The following is an 11845-nucleotide window of genomic DNA, read 5'->3' on the forward strand; positions in this document are numbered from 1 at the left end:
TTTACATATTCACTGAACTAATCTTTACGAGTGTGATGTTATGCACATTTATTGGTAGTCGAGTAATGGACCATCCGGCAAAAGCCTATAGTGTCCATGCAGAACCTACGGGCCACGGTCAGACATTGGCAGGAGTTGTGAGGCTGACTCAAGGTCCCCTCCCAGTTGTAATTGGAACATGGCCACTAATGGCTCTGCCCATGAGTTCTGTTGTCCTTGTTTTTATTAAGCCAGAGCAGAATGCACCCTGGCAAAAACAAGGCCTTCCCTACCTCCCCACCCCCACCCTGTTCTCCTTCCTTTCGGCTCCCGCAGCCTCCACCACTGGGTGGAACGAGAGGCTGTGCAGGAGGAGGGGGTGGCCCTGGGTGCGAGCTGAGCACAGCTGCATGCTCAGGCCCTTCATACCCACAGGCTCCAGCTGGACCACGGCCTGAAAGGCAGATGATCGCAGCAGGTCTTGGGTCCTTGCGTGTGAAACGAAAGGCCCAAGCTGCAGTCAGCTGCCCCAATCCTGAACTTACCACAGAGTTACTACTGTCGTAGAGGATTTGTGACCTTTGTCGTCTTCCCTCCACACCTGAATCATCTACGGTAACAGGTGGAGTTTGAACCCCGGTTGAGGTTGGAGCTGAGCGTTGCAATTGACTGTGCGTGTCCCCGTAGACAAACTTCTTGCTCTCTTGACCCTGTTCTCTGTGCCCCGTGAAGGGGACATGAATATAGCATTGACCTTGCATGATTATTGAGAGATTAAATGAAGTCAGGGGCCGTATGTCAGGCGCCTGGCAGGCCGCGCATCCTTGGGGTGGTTCAGTTCCTTCTCCACTAGGACTGAGAGCAGGAAGTACAGCTGGTGCCCCCCTTTCTTCCTCCACAGTCGTGCCCCTAAGTGGTTTCTCCGTAAACACTCACTGCCGGGTGGATAGAGAGCGTACACATGGAGAGAGAGTTTTATTTCAAAGCTAAAATGCTCTTGATTTCCTTTCATTCTGTTGCAGAAACTGGAAGAGAAGTTCCGGCTAAATAGACGAGAACTGATTGCCTTTGAATTCCCAGTGTTAGTGGCCTTGGAGTTTGCTCTTCATCTGCCGGAGCATGAAGTCATGCCCCATTACAGACGCCTAATCCAGAGCTCCTAGCACAGGCCCCAAGGAGGGCTCCGGCCCACTTCCTCGGAGCTCGTGGAACAGCACTTACTACTGGAAATGCAAAAACAGAACTCGACATACCAGCCGTTTTTCCTCCCAACATGTTTTTGAGTAGAAGCAGTACCGGAAACTCTTCAGGGAGTCCTGGTGAGCCGGGATGAGCCGTGAGCGGTTTATTACGCAGCAGGGAAAGGGGAGACCTGTGTGGAAGGTGGCAGAAGGCCTTTTGGCTTTCCCCTGGCAAGACTTCCCAGCTGTCCCCACGCTGCTGTTCTTCCCGGGCACATACAAACCTCGCAAGCATGGTCCAGGGGGCCTCCCCTCCAGACCTGGTCCAACTTAGGAGTGCAAAGTTCTAGAGCAGAGTGGGGAAGAGAATTTGCAGCAGCCAGGGAGGAGCTTTTAAAAGAGGGTTCACTGTGTCAAGAGAGTGTGCCAATCTATTTGTGTGTCCACTCTTGGAAGTGCACTCCCACGCCCCCCCCCCAGACCCGGGGCACGCAGGGGGGAGAATGTGTGTGTCTGAGAGATTCCATGTCAGCCCTCCTCGGCCCCCAAAGCCAGTCCCGGCCACCACAGAGCAGACCTCTGCCTGGGGGTCCTGAGCCAGCCTGACCTTCGGCAGTTCTACATAATCTCTGGGTTCCGCCATCCTCCCTCCCTCCGCAACAGATGGTCTGACATCCTCTGCCCTCAGAAAATGCCAGAGTTTCGGTTACTGCTCCTGCCACCAACGGGACAAAGAAGACGGTTCTCGGCGTCGGCCGGGGCACGTGGAAGGGTGTGGCCTGCGGTGCTCTGCCTCTTCCCGCCGCCAGGCCGCGTGCGCACATTTGACCTCCGCCCTTTGCCCGCGCTGGAGCCGGCCGGGGCTGCGCTCCGTGGTGTGTATGCCTGTGCTCTACGTTAGAGTGCGTAATAAGCACGTTGATTGTGCTCGCTCTGTATAAATATTTTCTAAAAATCCAGAGTAGGTGTAAGCTGCATGACTGGTGTTTGGAGGCTTCTGACAGCTGGGACACACTGCAGCTGGAGCTGAGGTTCGGTCAACTGGAGAGGCAGGGGCTGCTCATGGCCCCGTACAGCGGTCTGTGCAGAATTGCAGCTGTGACTTGCCCCAGCTGGCCGGGACGACCCGTACTAAAGGCCATAAAGGCCATCACCACACCCAGCACCTCGCAGCCACAAGGTGGGGGGGGGGGGGGCTGCTGGAGTTCTGACAGGAGGAGGCCTGGGGCCATGTAAAAAGAGAATTAAAATACTTTGTTTCTATATACATGTATGCATATGTGTAGACACCTGTGTGTCACCGGTCACCCCTTGCCCTGCATTACAGATTCATCTGCCACCATCCCCACTTGCACACGGATTTGGAGCTTCTTACACCACCCCCCCAGGGAAGGGGTGCCGGGGAGGCCGAGCACAGCTTTACTTAGAGCTAGAAAGAATCTGAGGGTCGTACAGGATGGAGGAACTTAGGAAACAGCTGGGGAGAGATCAGAACACTCCCCTTTCTCCAGAGTCCTAGTTTTAACTGAATTTAGTACTGAGTACTGTGCTAACCAATTTCCTTGGCTGGATTCAGTGGCAAGACCCTGATTTTGTCAGGGGCTACGATGAACATAATCTCTAAATCAGCTAACCGTTAAGGGGTACCTACCTCCTGCGAATGAGGCAAATGGGGAATGAAGCACGAGGTGTTCAGAGCATCTCTAGCGCCTGAACATGCCCTTTTCCCTCCTGGTGTCTGTCATTTGCCACTCTCTGATGAGCCGCCCCAGGTTCGCAGCCTGCTCGGCTCCCTGGTGAGTCCCTGGCGAGTCCCTGGCAGATGGAAAGCCTCTCTGAGGAGCAAGGCCACTGGCATCTAGAAACTGCCCACAGAGCTCCCCACCGTCCATCTGCCTTGGAGGTCCTGCCAAGTTCAGGGGGGCGGCTGATGGGTGACACATGCCACCAGGGTCTTTCCTGGGTCTTAAAATCAGGCTAGTAGTGTTGAATTTGGGGATGTTTGGTTTTCAGCATTTACAAGATGAACTTAAAAAAAAAATGGACCAACAATTTCCTAAGACTTCTTTTTAAACTATTTTGGCCTGTGGTGCAGGGAGGGGTCTAAGAATGATTTTGTCAAGAGGCTTCTTTTGCTTGTCCTTGACATGAGCTTTCTAAAGGTAGGAGGAGGAGACCGAGGGTAGGAGACGAAGGTCACCCACTGCCAGAGCCACCCCGGTGACATGCGTCCCCGACACTGCTCCAGCCTGGGCCTTTGACAAGGAGGCAGGGACTCTGTGCCTATATGGAGAGGCGGAGGCCACGTGGCAGACTGTTCTAGAAGACCTGGAGGCCCTGCCCTTTCACCCTCCACCACAAGGGGCAGGTTCAGCCCTGCCTCTCTCAGGGGAGCCCTCCTAGCCGCGTGCCCCGCAGGCCCGCACTAGACGAGCTGCTGGGCCTGGCTCGGTGCCCCAGCCTGGGCTTCTCTCTAGTCAGCCTTGCCTCTTCATCAGAGATGGACACCAGCCGAGCAGACAGGCGCGCGTAGCCGCTCTGTCCCCGAGCAGGGGCCCCGCCTGGGAGGGGTCTGTTCCCCCGCCCCTGGCGTAGCTGCCCCAGGGGCCTGAGGTCACTATTTGCCCTCCGTTTCCCCCCAGGCAAACCTCCATGGACATAGGAAACACACCAAATGCAAAGCTATTCGTTTCTTTGTGTTCCCCCCACCCTTTTTATTTTTTTTTAAAGATTTTATTTATTTGAGAGAGAATGAGAGATAGCACGAGAGAGAAGAGGGTCAGAGGGAGAAGCAGACTCCCCGCCGAGCAGGGAGCCCGATGCGGGACTCGATCCCGGGACTCCAGGGTCAGGACCTGAGCTGAAGGCAGTCACTTAACCGACTGAGCCACCCAGGCGCCCCCCACCCTCGTTTTTAACTTAAAAAATTCCCCTGCTACAATTTCTGTGGTCTTCACGCAGCTGGCCCATTGTGGGGTGGTCCCTTACTGCACATAACCCACTCCGTTCCCCAGGCCCTGCCCTGCTGTTGTGGGAGAGGCGACCCTGGAGAGCCTTCCCTCCTCCTCATTACTCTCTTCTGTCCCCTTCATTCCCCCAACAGCAAAAAATAAAACTGTTTCCAGCCCCTGCTGCCGAATTGTTTCTCTCTGACATTTCTGGTTCAGGCGTGAACGGCCGGCCTCTCCCTCCGGCTGCCTCGCTAGCTCCTCAGAGCCTGAGGCCGCCTTGCCGCCCTCGCCGGCTGCTGGAGAACATTTGAGCCAGGTAGTTTTGTTACCTGTTAATGAAATATCGGTGCATTGCTGGGGAAAGTTCTTCAAAGAAAGGGGGCTTGTGAGGGGGGTGGCCCGAGTTCCTCTTCCGGGGAGAGGGGGGCTCTGAGAACCCTCTGGTTAAGGACGGCGCTGGCCAGGTCACAGCAGGGCCAGGTAGGAGCGCTGGCGGCCTGGGAAAGGAGGAAACATGACGACTATAAATCCCGAGTCACATGTCGTTAACACCAACTTAAAAGGCGTCTTCCAGGAGGGCAACTGTGAGGCATAACTGAAGTAAAAAGCTATAAAAGAAAATAACCCATGAAAGGAGCGGTCTTACTGCCCAAGGAACTCACTGCAGTATGGGAGAGGGCTAATTCAGAGCCCCCCTCATAAAGGACCATTCAGACTTCTAAATAGATGTTCCAGAAAGTCTGCAAACACGGCTGGTCACGGCATGAAAACACGCCTGGCGAGTATGGCGCTGGCCTCCTCCGTCGCCTGCCGCCGTCGCCCGACTCTGAGTGTGGTCCCACCCCCAGCAGCACCTGGGGACTTGTTACCAGTGCAGAATCCGCATCTTCAGATTTCATGAAGACTTGGGTACATTAAAATCTTAGAGGCACTGTTCCTCTGAATAAGCACAAGAAATAAAGTTTTTGTCTAAAAAAACAAAAACCCCAGAGTTGTCTAAAATAGAAATGCAGAAACACTGTAAATGGTTTTTAATACCCCCCCCCCCCAAAAAATAGCACCAGTCTCTCACTGAAAGGTAGTTTTGACATTATACAGCCACCACTTCTAACATTATCTGGAAGCACCTGGCCAGAAAGATTTAAACCGGACTGAGCTATAGCTCACGTATTGTAAATCACAGCTGGTCCACAATAGATGGCCTCATCCAGGGTTGACTGGGTTCGCTGTTCAGGTGAGGCTTGTGTCCCAGGTGTCGGGCCCAGGCGGAGGAGAGTTGTAGTTGGTGGGGGACCAGGGCTGCTGAGGGCTGCACACTCATGACCTTGGAGACCTCATGAATGAGCAGCCTTCCCCTTTTGCTTTTTCACTGGGGTCCACCTACCATTTTTAAATAGGTCTTACGTTAGGTTCTGTGGGTGACAACAGGAACCCCAAGGGCCTGTCCCTGAAGGGCTTCCAGATGTTGAGGAGGGACCACTGGGAGGGTGGGGTAGAAGGCATCTTTCCCAGGTGCCATGATACTAATCTCCAGAGGGAGCTCTGAATGCAGAAGCTCGGAAGCGCAGGGCAGGCCAGATTCTCCAGCTGGGCCTGGAGCGGAGGAGTCCGAGGCAGCAGGCTGGTAAATGCTGCTCAGGAGTCAGCCTGGCACACGATGACAAGGCAGGCCAAGTTAGGGCCATCGTTTGGCCCTAGGAGTAAAGACCAAAAAGATTGGCAAGTTGAAATCAGGGACAACTTACCAAGGCACGCAGCTGGCTCCGTGAGAAGCCAGAGACACGAACTGTGATAGGCAGATAAGCCCTTGGACATTGTTGGCAGAGCTGGGAGGACGGCGTACTCACCGAGCAGATACCACACACCACACCTGTGCTGGGCACTCCGAGCACAGGTTCTTATGTATCTCTTAAACCGTAAAACTACGGATCCCACTCCCACTTGATAGCTGAAGGAACAGGCTCTGAAAAACACTTTCCTAAGAGCTCACAGTTATAAAGTAGGAAAGGCAGGCTTCAAATCCAGGTCTGATTCCAAAGCCCAACCAGCCCTCCTGCCTCAAGCTGTGGGTCACCCCAGAGAAGCTAAGAATGTGGAAGGCCTGAGCCAGCCTGACCTCAGCTGTTCCCCTCGACCTGCTGCCCGGATGGCCCCTCGGGTTAGCTGGGGCCCTCTCCCCACCCACACGGCAGCCACCGGCCCTTTCTGTAGAGGAGGAAGGGATCTAGAGCTGCAAAGTCCATGGCTTTGACCTCTGGGATACGAGCAGCCTTCACAGCAGATGTGGGACACACTTCTGGGCCCTGGGAGAACATGGGCTTTTCGGAAAACATGCTTCTGCCACAGGTGAGCTAAGGGGCTTTTGTAACTAAGTGGAAGATCACGTGAAACACGCCAGTGTTGGTGGCCACCAACATTCATCCCATCAGGTTCTCATCGCTGACGTATGGGTTTTCCACTGTGTTCTAGTGATCACAAATTCCCTTTGCTTCATGACTGCACATTCCCTGGCTGCTAGTCCTCCATCAGTACGTGACCGGCAAATGCACACTCGTTTTTCTCTACGACGAGGCCAAGTACACATCCGGCAGGCAGTCCATTGGCACGAAAAGCCATAGCACCATGGAGTCCAGACAACAGCTTAAGGATTATGAGCTGCTTGAGACATCACACCTCGGCCCCCAAATGTCCCTTGCAGAACACAGGCCTCGTCAGATGGGCACAGAGACACTTTCACGGTCACTAACTGCTACTCTCGACCACAGAGCTCAGGAGGACAGGAACTGTATCCACCACCATATCCGCAGCACTCAGCACTGTGCGTGGTGCACAGAACTCACCAAATAAATGTTAGTCAAGTCTAAGGAGCCATAATCGCAAAACAATCACCCCATCGGGTGAATGATCAATCAGGTCTCTGCTCTGGTCTTTCTCAGCTCGGACCCCACAGACCACGCCACCCAAGCTCCCTTGCCCTCCAGCTGCCACTTCGGCTCTGCCAAAGGGAGAATAAGAGCAGGAGAAGGAGGTCCAGCTCTGTGGTCCCACAGCCCAACCCCCACCCTCCCAAGGGACCCTGCTAGTCCTGAGGTCACTCGGCCTCCTTGGTACCTAACCTGTCCACACCTTCCATAAGTCGCTTCTTCACTGAACTCACTTTAATCGCCCCACCCCCCAACCCTTTGCAAGGGCCAACCCCACCTGGCACACCCAGCTGGCAGACCAGAACACAGTGTTTCATCAAGCATGAGCAATTGGAAAAACAAGCATTCTAGATTTCCAAGTCACTCTGGAAACAAACAGTGGAAATTGTCCCACAAAACCATCAAGAATGAGTGAAAACAGTCAAGATCACAGGCCGTTAAAAAAAAAAAAAAAAGTTTGGCTTCAATGAATCTGACCATAAAAACAGCCTTCCTCAAGGTGCTGGTGGTATCCAGGCCCCCTCCCCACCAAACGGACATTCCTTTGGAACCCAAAAGTTCTTGGTCATTCCCCTCTGAGGGGCTTTGATCAATCCTAAAAGTTGACCAAAAAGAGAAAAAAAACCCAGGGGGTCCAATGGGGAGGCTGATGGCATCTTCTGCCAGAACCACTCACTTCAAAGCGTTTTTGTAAAAACCCTGCGTTCCAGACCCCACCCACCAGCCCAGCCCTAGTCCTGTTGGGGTGCAGTGGGGTGAGGTGGGGGGCACTGCGTCGGTCTTCCCAAAGGTACCCCTCGGGCCTGATGGGACAGACACGGATGCTGCTCGGGCCACGAGGGATTCCAGCCCAGACAGGACATCCTAAGTTTTTAAGAGTACAACTCCAGGAGGCCCAAGGGGCCAGGCCGTTGTGTGAAGGTATAAAGAGAACAGAAATAACTGTTGGTGAGAAGCCTATGGCCCTGAGCCCTAGGACGGCTGGGATGAGGAGCAGCGGGGAGCTACATGGCTGACGATGAGGCAGAGCCCCCACGCTGCTCTCCTGGCCGAGCGGGCGCCTCCGCCGTCTCGCCCCGGAGGAGACACAGGGAGCACGGCCCTGCGGGGGCGGCCTGGGCGCCTGCTTGCCCACCCGATGCCAGCGGCTGAGCCCGTTCCTCCCGTCGGCCGGGCCAAGACGGGTCCCCCACCGGGACCAGAGGCCTCTCCTGCCTCTACGCGCTCACACAGTCACACTCACAGACGTGCGTACACACACACACAGCATTTGCCATCATTTTCTCAGAAACCACAAACCATCCACTGGCACACGGTCACATGAGGCAGGTGGCAGTGTGGCAGGGGGCGGGGGGCACCGATTCTGCGATCCTGTCTGCCCGGCCCCGGTCACCTGCTGTCAGCTCGAGCTGGCCTGAGAATTCCACCTTTCCAGGCAGAGGCTGTGGTATTTCACTCATGTATGCCCTGCCCCCGTGACTCGCACCCCAGGAAGCGCCCCTCCGTCCCATCCCCGCGGCTGGGTGTGCAGAGGTGCCAGCCGCCCCTCAGGGACCCGAGAGCCGGCGGGCCATGGTGATGGCCGCGGCCAGGAGGCAGCTCCCACACCTGTGGGCCCTTGCCGCTGCCTTTAGCCCAAAGGACCCCCAAGTGCTGACTGCAGGACCCTGGGGAGACCAGGGGGCCTGCCCGTCTGCTCTCCCCACCCCCCACGGCCCCCACCACAAAGTGGGAGTTCCACGGCTCTGGCCAAACTCACCTGCACTGATGTCCTTGTAGGGGTCCCCCTGCCAGATGGAGCTGGCTGATGGCTTCTCTCCCCCTTGTCTGCTCCCTTCCAGAGGCTTCCCACGTGCAGGACCAGGAAGGCTCGAGCAGCGTGGGCCCGGCTGCCTGGCCTGCTAGTGTGGGCACCCCCCACCCAGTCTGGGGAAGGGCGTTGTGACAAACGGCCTAGAGCATAGGGACATCCTGCCCCTCAGCCCCGCAGCTGCGTCTGCACAGAGCCCAGGTGCCAACGCTCACATGAAGAACCCAGGCCCCCCGTCTAGTGAATGGCTCCGCAGCCAGTGCTCATCACAACACCCCCTGCAGGAAGAGGGGCTGCCTTCTCAGCCTTCACTGCTGTCCCCCACTCCTCCCTCTCCACCCTCCTGCTGCCCAGCAGACCGCCCCAGGACACACGGAATATCGCAGGTGCATTCCATACAGCCCCAGCCCCCCAACAACAGACAGTCTGTTGCTCACCGTTATGGAGGCTGGAAGCCCAAGAGGGAGGTGTCGGCGGTGTTGGCTTCCTCTGGGGTCTCTCCCTCTGCCTCATCTTTCTTTTCTTTGCGCCTGCGCATCCCCGGCCTCTCTTTGCGGGTGTGGATTCCCTCTTCTTATAAGGACAGCCGACTGGACGAGCTCTCTCCCAGATGGGCCTCATTGACCCTTCCCTGCCTCTTTAAAGGCCCCATCTCCAAACAGGGTGACCTTCTGACCTCTGGGGGTTAGGGCTTCCACACAGCACCTTAAGGGGCACACAGTCCAGCTCAGAACACTCAGAGTGGGCATGACATGCCACCAAGCCAAGGCCATTCACACGTCCACTCAGCTTCCACACACCTGTCAGATCCAAATGCAAACAGGCTCTTTGGATGGGATGCTTCCTGCCCTCTATCCAGCCCTGCTGTCAGCTCCCAGGTGGGTCTCCTGAGGTCCTAGATTGTTCTGTGTTCTTTCTACCCCAGCCCACTTCCAGCCCCTAGTCTTCTGCTCTCAGAAAGGGTTTGCTTTCCGGGCAGCACATATACTAAAAAGAAGGGAAGGAGAGGGGAGGGAAGGAGGAGGGAGGAAGGAAAGAAAGATGGAAGGAAGGAAGGAGTGAGTTGTTTTCCTCTTCCCTACCAGGACACTCCTTTGCTTCCCAGTCTTTGCAATGCAGTCACTTTCCTCACTGGCTCATCCCCCAGTTGCCTTTGTCACAAGCTCTCCGGGCTGTCCCACACCCTGCAGTCAACCCATAGCCTGCTTTTCCTCCTTCCTGTCTAGCTGCACCTCTGCTGCACATCTGGGATCTCCTGCCCCACCCGAGCCTCAAAGCTCCCTCTGGTCCTTGGCTACCATCTCTCCTTCTGGCCCAGCAAGGGGCCTCCTGCTTCCAGACCTGTCACACAGCCCCCCTCTCCCTTTCCAGGCTTCCTCAGCATCTTAGTACACACCCCTGCCTCACAGCCACTGAACACAGATGACCTCTCTAAGCACACCGACCGTCCTACAGAGTCAATTTCGCCGAAACCTCTGGCCATCCCAAGTTTGGGAAGTCCCTTTAATTCCCAATCACCTTTTGGCGATGGGGATTTTCTGGAGCTGTCTGTGGTCATTGGAGTCCCTGAGGTCTCACTTTTAAGAGAGCTTATTTGCTCTGCAGGATTCCCAGAGTTCACATGCCACAGCAATTTGCTCTCCCCAAGTGATCTAAGAAGGTGTGCCAACTCAACCATCCTGAAAGAGCCAGCACGAGCTTTTTATTTTTGCAGAATGATTAAAATGACTCTCAGCAAGTCTCTACCCCAGTTCTAAATCAAAGCATGAGCCCCAGCTGCTGAGGACTGAATAGGAATCAGACACGAATGGAGAGGCAGAGGAGAATTAGGTATTTATTATTTAGACTTCCCCAAACGGAAACAGTTCTCTCAGTTCCAATTAAGACAAGATCTGGGCTTCTGTTGTTGCTAAAAGAAGTTTCCAGAGCCCAGGTACTATTAAGGACACATTTTCTGCTGGGAAACTAAAGATCTGATGAGTGCTTGTCAAAGGACGGTGTCCTAGTAGGACCAGATGCATCAGAATCACCTGGCATGCCTTTTAGAAATGAAAAAGCCTGGGAATTCTAGAATCTCTGGGAGCGAGATGCTGGAATCCGTATTTGCAGCAAGTTCCCCAGTGGTTCTTCTACATTTAGAAGTTTGAGAATCGTAACTGTTAGTGTGAGGGGTCGCCACAAGTAACTGGCAGGCCTTCTCAAGCTTCGATACGCATGTGAGCTTGTTAAAAAGCAGATGCTGAGTCGTTGGGTCGAGGAGGGCACTGGAGATTCTAGGGACAGTGTTGCTGGGCCACAAGTCACATTTTTAGTATTTTTAGTAGCACGGATCTGGAAAACATGTTTCCCTTGCATTGTCTGTGTGTGTGCGCACGCGTGCATATATTACGGTAATTAACAGCATAGCACTCTCACGTGCTTTATCTCCCCTAGTGAAATATAATGAGGCTAGTTTTAATAATGATTCTAAACCTTATTTAAACAAACCACTGCCCTCTCAAGCAGTCACTTGGTTCGCAGCGCACAGGAGTGGTTCAAAGAAAGGCTCTGATGTCAGAGGGGAAAGTTCTGGTAACGGGTGCTCTCGGCCCATCACCAGCGAGTGAGCCAGGGCCAGGGTGGGAACCTTCCCGAGCTTCGGACCTTAGCTGTAAAATGGGGTTGACTCCGGCTTTTTCTCTCAGGAAGTGGTGAGGGGCACACCAGATAATGAATAGAAAGTATATAGGTGGCACCTGACACACAGCTGCTCTCACGCCTAGCCTCGTAGCAGTAAGTCCTGGGAGAAAGCACGTGGGGGATGCCTCGTCCAGGTCTGGCCTTGGGGGCCAGTTTGTAAGTGGGATAAGAAATCAGTCTCTTTGGATGCCTGGGTGGCTCAATCATAAGCGTCTGCCTTCGGCTCCGGTCATGGTCCCGGGGTCCTGGGATCGAGCCCTGCGTCGGGCTCCCTGCTCAGGCAGGAAGCCTGCTTCTCCCTCTCACTCCCCCTGCTTGTGT

The 11845-nt window shown here is 54.8% G+C and overlaps 1 protein-coding gene across 5 annotated transcripts in view; it reads left to right on the forward strand.

The window, feature by feature from the left end:
• The window catches only part of CABLES1 (Cdk5 and Abl enzyme substrate 1), a 112131-nt gene extending 108326 nt beyond the window's left edge, over positions 1–3805 (forward strand). The window contains exon 9 of one of the 5 annotated variants that reach the window (XR_003516936.2): positions 1002–1140. Coding sequence is in view for 4 of the 5 variants with exons in the window: in XM_027576365.2 (XP_027432166.2) it covers positions 1002–1142 (141 nt within the window). In the remaining variant the exon portion in view is untranslated. Of the gene's footprint in view, positions 1–1001 lie in introns of all 5 variants that reach the window. The other 4 variants (XM_027576365.2, XM_027576364.2, XM_027576366.2 and 1 more) reach the window with 4 other exon arrangements.
• Positions 3806–11845: the final 8040 nt, after the last annotated feature.

The sequence above is a fragment of the Zalophus californianus genome, chromosome 14, assembly GCF_009762305.2.
Source record: "Zalophus californianus isolate mZalCal1 chromosome 14, mZalCal1.pri.v2, whole genome shotgun sequence".
In the NCBI taxonomy this organism is placed as follows: domain Eukaryota; kingdom Metazoa; phylum Chordata; class Mammalia; order Carnivora; family Otariidae; genus Zalophus; species Zalophus californianus.